The sequence below is a fragment of the Lepidochelys olivacea genome, assembly GCF_965140295.1.
Source record: "Lepidochelys olivacea isolate rLepOli2 genome assembly, chromosome: 4".
NCBI lineage: Eukaryota > Metazoa > Chordata > Testudines > Cheloniidae > Lepidochelys > Lepidochelys olivacea.
The window spans coordinates 22,850,024-22,865,352 of record NC_140414.1 but is presented as its reverse complement, the minus strand read 5'-3'; the positions used below and the strand labels follow the sequence as shown (position 1 = coordinate 22,865,352).

Here is a 15,329-nt window from a genome sequence, read left to right as displayed (position 1 = left end):
GAAAGGGTTACATCAAGGAAATGGAAGTTGTAGTCTGGCTAGAGAGCTTGGTCTACAGAGGAGAATGGGAACACCCCAACTACCACTCCCATGTGGGTCCATTTTGAATCAAAATGTTTCTTTTTTTGATATTTTGTCAAAAAGTCAATATTTTCCACGGGGTGGGGGTGGGGGAACAACTATTCCTGACCAGCTCTAGTATTTTGTTGGTTTTGCGTATGGTCACTTGATATCCTGCTAGAGAGTCTGTGGAAACACACAAGCTTTTCCCTGCCACCCTGTGCACTTCCATATAGCTGTCACTAAATTCATTTATTATTCTAACATACGTCTGCAGCCTTAATTATTTTTACTTCAAGGAGAACAGTGGGATATAAATATGTTTGTGAAAGAAGTTCCAGCTGCAATATTGCTGTACTACTTAGATGCAGGAAATTATGACTAAAATGGCTGCCTGGCTTGCTTTTATTATGGAACAATATTAGCATGTCCAGACTGCTGGTGACCTTTCCCTAAGACAGCTATTTTGGATTAGGGGACAGTGTCTATGAAGAATAAACATTGGCCAAAACTTTTTTTCATGACAAATGAACATTTTGGGAGGATATTTCTTTAAATTTTTGTTGCTTTTTTTTTATTTGAATGGAAAATTTCCTTTCCTTTGTTTTTCAACCCAAAATGCAAGTTTGTATGAACAAAAAAAATTAATTTCAAAATTTCCTATGAATTTTTAAAAATCTGAATAGCAATATTTTTCCACAAAAAATGTACTTTTGATCAAAACCAATTGTCAGTGAATTTTTTTTGTGAAAAAGTTTTCAACCAGCTCTTAATTTTTTACTATAGAGAGGTCATTTGTGACCCAAAGGTCAGTCTAAGGAATCAGGTTGCAGAGTAACAGCCGTGTTAGTCTGTATTTGCAAAAAGAAAAGGAAATTTTTATTATTATTATTTGAGCATAATAAATTGGTTAGTCTCTAAGGTGCCACAAGTACTCCTTTTCTAAGGAATCAGACAATCAGAGTGTGCTTTTACTAGGAAAAAAGATGCGTTCTTAACCCAAGCTAACTAAGACTAGGTTAAATCATAGCAAAGATAAGCCTGTTTGTAGTTTTCACATGAATTGGTAGGTGCGGTAAGACTGTGGGAGAGCTGGGGATTTACCTGGACCTGCTAACTCATGTACAAACAGCCTGTCTTCAGTAGGATTTTACCTTCTCTTAACTAACTCAAGAACACGCTTCCTTTCCTATTGAAGAAAAAGCTGAGATGGCACAGAAGTGAGAGTCTAGAATCAGAAACTATGAAAATGAAATGCTAGAGGTAGCACTGCCAAGTATGACAGAACTCTCTTTTTTTTTTTTTAATTACACACACTCAGAGCCTGGGGATGTCTTATTGTGTAATGACGCACTATACGTGGAGATATTCTTTTGGGTTGTCATTTACTTATTTAATTTTCCCCCCTCTGTTGGAATGTGTTGACTGTTTCAGTAGATGCTTTATATACACCTGTGAAATGCTCGTTTGCCTCAAAACTCAGGTTATTTAGCACCATTATGGTTATTTAGCACCATTACTTGCCAGCCACTTTCCTGGACAGTCACCACCCTAAAAGGTTTTAAACAATTTGCTGGAGTGTGATCCACTGGGCAGAACGAAGAGCCATATCCTCCCTGTGTGATATCCTTGAACATGGGTATTTAATGATAATTGCTTTGTGATTAAGAATACATTGTCATGTAGTCCTGATATACAATCCCATCTGGTGGGTAAACTGTTGAACTGGAGGTTTTATAAACTTAGATGGATTTAGAAATCTGGCTCAAAAGCTTTCAGGGCGACAAGTTTTTTGTTGTTGTCTGCAATACTCTTAATATCTCAGAGTACACAGAATATTTTTAGTTGCTGGAGTGTGCAGAGGACTAGTCATCCTTGGTAACAAAAATGTAATGGAGCTGTTTAAAAAATTATAGTTTGAGTCTGAGACAAGTTCTGCTGTCAAATATTATTAACAATCATTTAGATTGCAGCGGCACTTACAGGCCAACCAAACTGGACTCCATGGTGCCTGGGTGCTTACAAACATATCAGAAATGTCCATCCTTGTCCAAAAGAACTTACAGCCTTAAAGGCAAGACAGGTGAATGAAAGAAACAACTAGAAGTGATGAATTGGGTAACAAAAATGTCAGTATGTTTTAGCACAGACTAGTTGGGTGCACAATTCTTATCAAATCAGCAGTGATCACAACTCAGCATTTGCTTAACTTTTGGTGTCGTTCCTGTATGTGTTCTGGCAGATGACTTTTAAGAAGGGACTTGACAAAGGAAATGTACTTATGAAACTCCCAAGACTTGGACTTGTGTATTAGGGGCTTCTGAATTTGGCCCTGTAGATTTAACCTTCTAAAACACACAATGACATTCTCAAGCAGCGCTGTTCAATTACTATGTATGTGAACTATCTAGTTCTGCAGAAGGTGGTTGATCTACTTTGCATGGAAAGATACAATGCCTGGTCAGTTTGCTGAGGGAGAATTCATCAAGGCAGCAGTTGTAAGTCTCTGATTACCAGACATCTACATATTCTAACATGAAACAAATAGAGGTTATTTCTGCATGGACCTCTAAAAGCATTCAAGGTGTGGTGTGTAAGAACAGAACCCAAGTGATATGCTGAATTTTTGGGGGGATTTCCACCAAAAAGAATGCCTTTTTCAATCACACTCCTTAAGTGTTTTCCTTTGTTAGACCTTTACAGCTGAGATAGAATAGATCCTTAGTGAGATGGAACATGCAGCAACCATGTGCTCAAGGAGGTGGAGATAAGCAGTAGGAGGCCCCTATCCATCAGTGTTCTAATTGTGGAATGTGTTCGGCACACTTATGGCAAACCAGTTTTTTTTACTTTCCAGCCAGCAGTTGAATTGTGTAGTTATTGATTTCCCGTCAAACTGTCAGTTAGGGCAGCTGAGATAATGGCAAATTAACATTCATTCACCAACATCAGTGCTGGGCTTTTAAACAAGAACACATCAGACAGGGACTCGAGGCAATCATTACCGTTGTGCTTGGGTTTAAACGATTTGTAGTAGCCAGTGATTATGATAATGACTTTTGATCATCTCTGAATTTGCCCCTTGTGTTCATTCCATCAGCCTGTATTATGTATTAATGTAGTCTTTGTTTGCAATGAATATATACAGGTACATACTGGTCACAGAGAATTAACTAATGAAAGGAAAAGATGGGGGGAGTGACATGTTGAAAGCATCTTGGCGAAAGTGAGTAGTGTGAATTGAAAAAGACATCCATTACAATTGCAATTCACACAAAGCTGTCGATGGCAAAGAAGTTCTAATCCCCTCTCTCCTGGTCATTATTTTTCTTATAGTGAAAGAGGAACAGAGCCTCAGCTGATATAATTTGCATAACTACAGTGAAGTCAGTTTATACCAGCTGAGAATCTAATGCTCTTACTCTTTCCTATCATTACATTTTCACTCCATACTGTGGGTGAAATCCTGGCTCTACTGAAGTCAGTAGCAAAACTCACATGGACTTCAGTGGGCACAGGATTTCACCCAATGTTTTCGCCAAAAATTGGTTCTCTAAAATGATACGATGGGCCTCCATTTTTATCCTCTCATGGATTCTAGGTCATTCCCCCGCCCCCTTCAGTTTACAGTTGGGATAATTTTCTAACTGATGACCAAAAACTCAAGCTGAGACTAGAAAATCAGTCTGAGATCTTTCTACATACCTTCCATGATCACCAGTAATAGATTATGGAGCCTGACAATTGTGCTGTTGATGCCTGATGTGGAGCAGAATCCAGCTCATATGCCCACAGCTGTATAGATCTAAAGGGATTGGAAGGAAAGATGGTTTGTGCCAGTAAAGCAGGTATGACTCAGACCCACAGGAATGACCTATATTGACTAAGAAGGTGCCATTTTTATACAGTTACCTTTCTAGCTATAGCTGCAGATTAGACACCTACTAGGGAAACATTTTAAAAGTCCGTACCTCCTGTGCATGCTGTTATGAGCTGTGTGGTTTGTTGCCAATAATGTTCGCTATCACTTTTCTTCCTGACATCTTAGCCCCGGTCTACAATGGGGGGAGGGGGTGTCAATCTAAGTTACGCAACTTCAGCTACATGAATAACGTCGCTGAAGTTGACGTACTTAGACCTACTCACTGTGGTGTCTTCACGAGGGTGAGTCGACTGCCGCCGCTCCCCTGTCGACTCCGCCTGCGCCTCTTGCAGCGGTGGAGTACAGGAGTCGACGGGAGAGTGCTCGGGCGTCGAGTTATCGCGTCTAGATAGATGTGATAAATTGACCCCCCCCCCGCTGGATCGATTGCTGCCCGCCAGTCCGGCGGGTAGTGTAGACATACCCTTAGTCTTTTTGGCAGTGTCTCTGGGTAGTTGTTATAATATCACATTCATGCCCATTGCGCTAGGCGCTATACAAACATATAGTTTGAGACAGTCCCTGACCCAAAGAGCTGAGAGTCTAAATAGACATGCCAGACAAAGGGGGAGCTAAAGAAAAGAAACAGAGGGGGAACTGGTAAAGAGAGATCCAGTGATTCCCCAGAGTCCCACAGGAAGTCTACAGCAGAGCTAGGAATGGAACTCAAATCTGCTGAGCCCTCCCCCCACCCCAAAGTCTTAAGCAGAGGACCATCTGTCCTCATGCATAAAGGAGAATGTAAAATAGAACTGAGTCATGTGGATTTATTTTGGTTGTGCCTATGTCTCCATTCTGAAAGGCCATTTATTGATGCGAGGTAGTCCTTACTCCACTAAGTGGTCTGACTGAACTCGCTCGTTTTGACCCTCATTGGCTAAATGACTTGAAAAACGTGTACAAACAAATATGTTAATGAACTGCTGTTTTTTCTGGCCACTAAAAGAGTGAGCTGCATAGTGCAGTGTGATTAATATGGAGGAACTCTTCTGAGACAGAGGCTAAAATTTTCAAGCTGGGTTGCCTGAAGTTAGGCAACTAAATAAAAGTGGTCTGATTTTCAAAGGTGCTGAGTATCTCCACTTCTTATTGACTTCAGTGGAATTTGCGGGTAGTCAGCACTACTCAAAATCAGGTATTTAAGGTGCTTAATTTTGGATTATGAGCCTAATTTTAGACAACTGAGTTTGAAATTTTGGGCCTGAGATTTTCCTGGCTAAAGGTGACTGCAGTTGGCTGGTGACTGCCAACTGTTTTCACTGAATATTCACTGTGTTCAGTCTCTTCTGCTGCAGCAAGAGCTTCTTAGTCTAGTCAGATTTCAGAACTATTCATTCTACCAAAGCTCAATCACCAGTGGAATTCTGAGGCAATGGGTGAGGGCCATAGTACAGGTAACTTTTATTGATCTGCTGAAGGCCTTTGATTCAGTCAGCCATATATTTCTCCTCCAAAACTCAAGGATAGTGCATCCATAATGGTTTGGAAGTAACCTAAGAAATCATAACCTGCTTTCCAAAAGCAAAGTGAGCTGTGATCCAAGAACATTTCAAATGGGGGGATCTCAGAGATTTGATCTGGGGCATCCGATAGTTTCTATTTTGGTTTGTAATAATTGTTTTCACTTCTGTATAGATGTGTGCTGCTGATCCAGTTTTGTATTACAGTGCACTTTCCTTGTTGCAAGTTACCAGCAGTATTCAGTTAGATTATGCTGGAAGATGGGTCTTCTCCAGTGAACTGATTTTAAATTAATTCAGAACCCAAACCATGATGTTTGGTTCACTTCCCAGAGAACAAAAATGGTCCGCCTCATCAGTGATTAAGCAAGCGGCTAATGGGCTAGTTTAAGCATCTTGGAATCTTCCCTTATTATGCCAGCATTATGTTGTCTCCAAGGTTGGGACCATCATAAAGTGAAAAGAGATTTAGTTTGCCAGAAAATAGATTGGCCAGCAATATCTATACCCATCTTGGACTGTGGGGCATTGATTGTAGTGTTCACAGTGGTGCTATCAACAGAGGCTACAAGTATTATATTATTTTGAAATGTGATTGTCTCAGGTAATCAGTTTAGTTACTGATGCATAACAGAAGTTCCCTCCCAGTTACTGTACATAATTTATAATTCTGCTGCCAGAATGCTATGTGCTTATGCAGTTACACACTTCCCTGAACTCTGATGGGTTCTGGCTCTCTGATTTTCATGACTATACGAACTCAGCCGAACAGTGTGTATATTCCCGTACCTTAATGGTTGACCGTCATTAACCAATCGGATCTCAGGGATTTGCATAATTATTGTATAGTTAATGAGAAATACTGTTGTGTGAATATACAGATCTCTGTGCTCCGGCTTCTATAACACTTCTGTTTTGTTTAGCTCCTTTATTGAGGGCTATCAAACTGTTCGAGAGTAGAAAGATGCTGCCTCAGCATCAGCTGAAGCAGAAAACTCCAAAATGGAGAGAAAAAAGAAATGAGAGAACGCTAAAAGCCCAGAAAAGGAGTGTCCAACTGTGGAAAATAAATATAAAAGATGAATTTCTCTCCTTCCTCCCATCTCACTGTCCATCCCTCTTACCAGAAGGGAAAGAGAGTAGGGATCCTCTCAGATGAACTCAGTTTGACTACACGGCCTGGTTGCACCAATGAATTCAAGTTGATGCAGTGCAAACAGACTGCAGTTCTTCTGGGGAGGAAAGCCTTTCTGACCTGGAAGGACAGGAGAGGTGGAGAAAGGTGATAGGTGGAAGAGAAATTAATTAAAAATAAATTCAGGGTTAAGATAGGGATGATATTGTCTTTTAAATTTCAGGTTGAGACAGGTGGGTTTTCAGAGATGGTTACTTCTCCAGGTAGACCTCTGAATAGCAGTCAGATGTTTAAATTCTGATTTAAATTCAGTTCCCAAACTTGGCCAGTGTTGAATTAATCACCTGGGTGCTGTTCCAAAGCACACTGGGAATCTTTTCACTGACTTCACTGCTCTTTGGATCAGCCTGTTAGAAATTAATTGCCAGCTAACCAGAAGATTTTCTATCACTGGCTGAAATTTACCATCAAAACTGTGTTTTTCTGAAATGTTGTCTGCTTCTGTGGGAAAATGTGTACTTTTTGGTGCCCTTTCCTTCAGGGCCGGCTCTAGGATTTTTGCCACCCCAAGCAAAACAATTTCTGGTCGCCCCTGCTTTTTTTTGTGCCCCCCCCCGGCTCCGCCCCTTCCCAACCCCTTCCCCAAATCCCTGGCCCCACCTCCTCCCCCGGGCGTGCCGCATTTCCCCCCCCCCATTGCTTCCTGCAGCTTCCCCCCCTCCCCACAACCCCCCGCCCTAGCTCACCTCCACTCCGCCTGCTCCCCTGAACACGCCGCCGCTCTGCTTCTCCCCCATCCCTCTCAGGCGAGGGAGAGGCAGCGTGTTCAGGGGAGCAGGCGGAGTGGAGGTGAGCGATTGCGGGGGGGAGCGCAGGAAGTAATGGGGCGGGGGGTAGAGGAACCGCTCCCCGCCCCAGCTCACCTCCGCTCCATCACTGCCGCCCAGGGCTGCCCGGGAGGGGGTGGGGGGCAAGTGGGGCAATTTGCCCCAGGCCCTGAGCCCCTCAGGGGCCCCCATGAGAGGTTTTGGCGACACTTGGGCGTCACAGGGGCGGCGGGGGCACATTTTTAGGGGCGGCATGGCCGGCGCCGGAATGCTGCCCCTAGAAATATGCCACCCCAAGCACCTGCTTGTTTTGCTGGTCCCTAGAGCCGGCCTTGCTTTCCTTCCCCGCTCCCATCCCTCCTCCAAAATCTGGCCAGAATTTTTTGATATTCAAATTTCCACTGAAAATGGAAAATTTTTCACAGGGGGAAAAATCGCTCTCTTTTTTTTTATTTTTTTAAACCAGTTCTATCAGTTAACTCAAGTTAGCTAACGCATTTGTATTGCTACCCAAAAAGTCACAAATATTTGTTACAGGACATAGACGTTGATGGTTCTTATATTTTGGTACAAATGTTTGTGTGATGCTCAACTAGCATGTGGAAAATGTTTGCCAAGTAACTGGTTAGCCATTTATTAACTGAAGGTAAAGTTATGGTATCGACAAACCATTAGAAATTAAGAGCTCTTCCAGGTGCTATTACCAATTAGGAAGCATTGAAAGTGGGAGAAACATTCAGCTGATAGTTCAGGAGTTGGAGGTGGTTATTTTCTAGCCCCTCTAAGCTAAACGTTTCTTCAAACAGTTCAAATACTATGGAGATTTTTTTTTAAAAAATAAGTTTTAAATTTCAGTTGATTTCTGTTCCATAGGCTAAACCAGGGGTAGTCATTTTTTTTGTCAAGGTCCAAATTTCTTGGTCAAGGTATACTTGAGGTCCAGACTCCAGAGAAAATAATAATAAAAAATAAACAATAATGTTGATAACAAGTAAATAAAAAGATTCAATGGCATCTGGTGGTCTGGATTTGGCCTGTGACCTGCCTATTGACTGTCCCTGGTCTAACCTATCTCTTGAAACTCATAAATTTCTAGCTCATCTCAACTGAGCAAATATTATGTCTTGATTAGGTGAGCTATTAGATATGTTTAGCATTCAGTGAAGATATAAATAGATATGATTTTTCCATGGTTTTCATTTTATCACATGAGCTTTCCCTTTAATTACCGGAGTGCTCCAAATCTTCATTAACTAAATAGGATGCAGAAGATGGTCATTAGTTTAGAATATAAATCCTGCTGGCACATTTAAATGCTTTTCACTTGACTAATTGAAATCTCCAGTATTCACAAATCCCTGGAAAGCATTAGAATTTTATCATTTATACAGGGAGTATGATTTTAGACAATGTTTTTTGAGTATATTATTCTACAGTGATAATTATTCCCATTTGGCCTGTAAAGAAATTTGACCTGGTATGAGTAGGAATAAAGATGATTATTTAAACACTCGCAAAAAGTTTCTAGTGCGTTTTGTGGAAGGCCCTGATGGTCAGAATCGAGACAAAACACAGTCTGAGACACATTAGATCTCCCTTGCTTTGTGGAGTTGCCATACCCTGCCACTACAAGTTATTTCACAAGAGAATTTTATGCTCTGTAATAGGTCCCTGGTTCATGTCCCATCGTGCCCCAATGAACAAGAAGTTGTTGGCATTGGTATAATGTTAAGAAGCACTGCAGGCATAGAGCGAAGACATGGGAAATGATGACCAGACTTTCAACCCTCCTCAACTTTCAGGGAGGTTTTATCATTCATCAAAACTTCTTGGCCCTTCCTCAATCTGATGGTATATCTGTCTGAAGACTTGGATATGAGCTGCAATCACCCCTAACATCAATAACACCCGTTGTAGGGCTTCATTTTAAAATTCAGAATTCCTTAAACTTTATAACTTGATTGCAGACTAACCTCAGAGGGTGAAAATAACCCCCGTGCAGAGAACCAGCACATGGTAGAGGCACCCTCAGACTCATAACTGGGCTTAAATGTGACTTTAAAATTTCTACAGTTCTGCATGTAAAGTGATTTGTATGCACAAGTACTGCAGTCACTGATTTGTAGTTTCCATCTAACTGCTTTTTAACATTTTTTATCTGGGAATTACAGGATGGTATTTGCCGTCAAAAAGAACAAATTCTCTAGCGGTTTGAAAGTGTTCTGGTTCCCTAGAAACGCTCTTTAATTTATTATATGAGTGTTAGGGACTGTGGTGAGGAGGATTGCTGGGTAATTAAGGCAGTGGACTGGGAATCAATAGATCTGCGTTCAGTTCCCAGCTCAATCACAGACTACCTGTGTGACCTTGAGCGAGTCACTTAATTGTTCTGTGCCTCAATTCCCCACCTTCTGTTTGTATGTTTTATCAATTTCTCCTACCCTTTGTCTGTCTTCCCTAGAAAATGTTGCTCTTCAGGGAAGGGATTGTTTCTTACTCTGTGTATATTTGTTCCGTGCCTAGCGCAATGGGGCACAATTGTTGACAGAGTCCTTTAGATGTTAATATTAAACAAATAATAAGTGATTAGTGAAATATGCAATTAGGGTTTTTAAGTGCCTCAGGACACTAGCACAAGCAATAATAAGCTTGGGCTTCTCATCAGTTCTGTTTTTTATTGTGTCCATCAAAAACAGCTTTGTATATATGTCAGCAAAAGTGAGCTACAGGGATGTTTCCCACTACATTTCTCCCTCGAAAAGCATTTTGGGTCTGCATGCACTAGATAGGGTAGATTCTTAATCTAAACCTCGGCAGGTCAAGGCATTAGCAGTCAGCACAGTAGAGGGGAGAGCTCTGTGTTTGCCATGCAGTGAATATGACACTTAACTATTTAGTTTGGGTTAACAGATTTTTCACACTCTGTTTTTCAGACCACAACTTTCAGCACCTTGGCCAATGAGAAGTCCTTATCTGACCGCAAATGGGTAAGCTAACCATTCAGCTTTACAGCTCCTCCTTAGGATGCTACAGGGCTTCCAAGCTCCAGAGCATCTAGCAAAAGACGTGGCCGTCTTATTGAGAGCAGGCAGCTGCTATAATTAAATAATACATTACAAAGCAGTGGAAACTTAACAGGCTGTGGTTCAAACAAAGGTAAACTCCCTTTCATTTTGTCTTTAGTGTATGTGGAAAGGCTCTTTCCAAATTTCTCATTGTGTCACAACTTCTATTTTAGAGGATTAGAGAAAATGTCAATGAAAAAAAATTTGGAGGTCTCTGTGCAATTTAATATTTGCTCTCAATTAGGTTTTTGGTAAAGTGATCTGGAATTTATTATTTTAAAAGCACAATGACAAAATGTTGATTTTGGAGGTGGGTAGTGGACACGAATCAATCTTTTTGCATCAAAACCTGCTTGCAATTCACCACGGTAATTTTTTTAAAGCACTCTGCCTGCTTAGCTAAAGAGTTCCTGGTATATTAATTAGCATTTATTGGAAGAAGATCCAGTAACAATAAGATATGTCTACACTGCATCTGGGAGTGAGCCTCCCAGCCCAGGTCTACAGACTCATGCTGGTGTAGATGTTGCTTTGATGTTCTAGGCCTGAGAGCCCAAGCTTCAGCCAGAGCTGCAACATCTGCATAGCTATTGTTCGCATGCTAGCTTGAGCCCCTCTAACACAAATCTGTGGGCCCAGGCTGGGAGGCTTGTAGACATACCTCATATAGTTTCCGAACACCCATGCTGTCTAACAGCTTCTTGGGCTGCAGAGTCCTATGATCTCTTTCATCTGCCATTTGATCTGAAGTTTAACTAGCTATTAACTAGCCACTCTCAATAACTTGAACAAATTTTTGATATCTACTGATAAGGAAAACCCAGGTGTGGAAGCAGCTCACCCATTTGTAAAAGCTGCCTGCTTCTTCTTAAAGCTTCGTAAAAACTCTGCCTTGCTGATGTCCTGTCACTCCTGGTATTACGGGAAAAATTGGCAGCAAGGAATGCTTCTCACAGTAGCTAATCTTGCTAATACCATTACTGGAATTTTCATTCGACTTATATAGATACAAATGAAGTATTAATAATGGGTATAAATTGCTCCTCAAGCCCTTTCTGGATACCCGTCTCTTCACTTGACTGTCCAGTTGGTATGTTTGCCATCTGTTTGAAAGACTCTAGTTTATAATCGTCAGCCATATAAAAAGATCTGTCATCTTAAGGAAAAAAGGGGATTTTAGTGCAGGTGAAATGTTGAATTCCTCGGCTTATCCAACCTTCAGGCACAGGCTTCTCCACACTGCCCTGCCAGCATGCCCCAGTATTGACCCAGAGAGACCAGTTGTAGTTATGAGAGGATAGTTCAGGATCTTGGCCAGCTCCACATCTGGTATAAATCCATGTAGCTCCATTGACATCAGTGGTCCTATCCCAGTTTTCACCAGCTGAGGATCTGGACCTTGATGCCTATTCAGTTATTGCTCTTCTCTCTATTGTGACTGTCCGCTATGGTGTCCTGGGCAAATGCTAGTATGAGTAATTATAGTCTAATTTATCCCCATACTTTCAGTGTGCTTCAGTATTCCTCAAATAATCAGATCTCCCTGTCTGGCTTCTGTTGCATTTCCTGGTGACAGAGCATCCTATTAAGTGAATTTCAAAGACAACGTACAGTAATGACAGCCAGAGAAATCAATAAGTGAGGAGACCATATTAATTTAGTTGATGGGTATTTTTGTTGTTTCAGGGAACATTTGCATTTTTCTGCTTTATTATAAAACATAAGGACACAGCAAAAGTGCTATTTATAAATTCCCATTATGAATTGTTCTACACTCATCTGTCTTACTGTTTTTCAGTCCCTGCCGTTCACTGTTGCTGGGGAAAAACAAACTGCATGGGATGGAACCATCCTAAATAAGGCCCTGATTCAGCAAACCACTGAATGTGGTTAAGGTCCACTGAGGTCAGTGGAGCTTAAGGACATTCTGGAAGTTAAGCATTTGCTTCAGTAATGATGAATGTAAGCAGGTGCTTCAAGTTGAACACTTGCTTCATTACTCTGCTGAATCAGGGTCAAATCCCATCCCTGTTAAACGGAATTATTATTTAGTAATTGGAAATTTGTTCACTGTGCCAAAATGTATAGATTTTATTTAAATATAGTAAAACAGAAAGCACTCAATCAGCCTTCCACTCCGAGATTATATGAGAGAAAATGCATACCTCCTACAGTATTTTCCCAGGGCCAGACAAAATTTGTACAGTATTTGATATTCTATATGACAGAGTGGTGCTAAAAGCACCATATAGCGATGAGTAAAGAGAAATAATGTGTTCTGGTCTAGGCTACCCAGCAGTTTGATGAAGTTGGGTGATCTGTACAGTGCTGTTTATGAAATGTTTTCCTAGAATTTCCATAAAATCTGCATGTCTATTTTATGTATTTGATCTAAACCTTGGCTCCGGCTCTCCCCTGTCTAGCAGGTATGTCAAGGACAGACACGTTTGCACAAGACGGTGCCACATCCCCTGTTAGCCTGTTGCATGTATTGTTCATTTTAGATTTACAAGGAGGATGTTTCACTCACAGAGATGGGGTTACCTTCATTCGGGAAAAGAGATTATTGGAAATGCACAGTATAATGGAACAATGGAAGTATCAGCTGTTTCATCATTTCCTGAGGAGTACTGCTTGTCTGATTAAATACGTCTCCAAACAATGACGTTAATGGATGGGTATTTACTTAACATTCTATAGGTTTGATATTTGACAGGAGGTATCGTACAAGTGTTAATTCTGAATTCCAAGAGGATATGTTTCAGGAATGGCCTCTAGAAATATTTGTCTAACTGCAGATGATGATATATATATTGGCTTAGATTGCAGTCTTGCAAAGCAGGTCAGGGAGGCTATTTTCACTTAGTGGAATATAGGGGGTCTTGTGAAATGACTCCACTAAATCATTTGGTGACCAATCAAGTTAACAAAGAAATAAGTGAAGTGGCGTCTAATTTAGATAGTATTTTAGAGCTGATGGCAGATTTACAGACCTGATAATTGAGAGAAGTACTATATAACTATCTATGTCTATCTATAGCTATCTCAAGAGCTTATATATAGAGCTGGCTGACGCTTTTTGGAAAAACATTTTTTTCACTGAAAAATTCAGGCAACGGAGGCATTTCATGAAATCATGCTGAAATGATTCCCCCGCCCCCAGTTTGGCCAGTGAACTGAAAAATCACCCACCTCTGCCTGTATGACCCACATTACCGTCACAGTTGAATGCCTCACAGTCTTTAATGTATTTATCTTTACAACACTTCTGTGAGATAAGGAAATGTTACTATCCCCATTTTACAGATGGGGAACTGAGGCACAAACTAAGGCCAAGATCCACAAAGGTATTTGAAATTATTGAAGCCTGAATAAGTTTCAACCCAATTTTGCAGTCTAAAGAGCATTAGAACTTTTGTGTGCCTCTCTGAACCCGGCCTCTAAGCTATCAGAAGTCTGCACATGTGGGTGCCACTTTTCAAGACATGCATGCAGCATCCACTGGACAAATGATTTTATAACCCTTATAACCTGAAAATGCAACTGCTGCAGTACTTGCAACCCCAAATGTTCAGTCTGCTCCCCCAAAAGAATGAGAGTGACTTTAAAAGTAATCAGATTTTTAAAAACAAAAGATTCTAGGTTCATTTTATTTATCTTCTGTTTTTTGAGCCATTACCATGTGTTCCAATCAAATTTTCCAGCTTTTGTCTCAACGAGGAGGCCTAGAAATTTCTTTAGTCTTAAATAAAAGCAGAGATTCTCACATAATCTCTTGTGCTTAGCTTCTTAAATCAAATCATCAGATATTACAAGACTGTCGAAAAAGTAATAGGAATTGGCAACACTGCGAGTGCATGCTGATCACTAAGGTTGAAAGCTTGTCAATGATTTTTTTTTTCCAAAAAAATCCTAGACCTGATGACCATCCAGGGCTGGGTTTCGTAAGGACCGTGACCAAAGATCCCTTGGTTTTTGCGGAAGACCCAAAGTCTGTTCACAGCTGTAAGGGACAGTGCCATCCGGGCCACTGCTGGTGGCAGCGGGACTACTGCTGCAAGCTCCCTCCCTCCTGGCTGCCTGCAGCTAAGCCAACTTCTTGACTGAGCAACTAGCATGACTTCTGGCCATAAGGAAAGGCCACACGGTCTAGTGGACTAAGCAACGGGGACCTGAGTCTCCATCTTCACCAGGATCTGACGCTTCGTGTGTGATGGCTGGCTCAGGGAAAGTGGGCTATTCATGGAAGGGAGGGTGCCAACTTTGTATGTGATAGGCCTGAAGATGATCTTTGCATATGCACTCACCTAGCTCGTTGTCAGTGTCACCCAGCATAGCTGTCCAGTGGCTCCTTGGGTTGACCAATCTGCTGAGCTTTTCAAAAACTAGGAGTAAACACTGTGCTCTATAAAACTGACAGGGATAGGACCCAAATCAGGGACATGCTTGCCAGTCTGGGATACATGGATACCCTACTTATGGATAAACTGCTGAGATTGTGGTTGTCATTCACATTAATGCAGAGTGGCATGTCACCATGGCACACACATTAGTTGTTTTGTTTTGGGTAAGTGAGGCAGGAGTCATTCTTTTTCTTTGGGAGGGGCTTGGTGGCAAAATGTTCCAAAGGCCTAACAAAAGACATCAAGGGCTGACCCAATATGGCCAACTCTCACAATGTTATTGTGGGTCTCGTGATATTTTATGTTTTTCTTAAAGCAATAACTCCTGGAGTCTTGTGATTTAGGTGAGAATCTCAGCTTTAATTTTTTACAAAATGCCAGATTTTAGCCCTCATGGCTCAGAGAAAAGCTTAAAAAATGACCCACATTCACTTGAAAGGCTCAGAAACAAGGTGAA

General features: G+C 41.2%; 1 protein-coding gene across 1 annotated transcript in view; it reads left to right on the top strand.

The window, feature by feature from the left end:
- The window catches only part of RASGEF1B (RasGEF domain family member 1B), a 339,701-nt gene that overhangs the window by 98,462 nt on the left and 225,910 nt on the right, over window positions 1-15,329 (top strand). Inside the window, exon 3 of the mRNA XM_084625325.1 lies at window positions 10,338-10,391. Coding sequence (XP_084481451.1) covers window positions 10,338-10,391 — 54 coding nt within the window. The remainder of the gene's footprint in view (window positions 1-10,337; window positions 10,392-15,329) is intronic.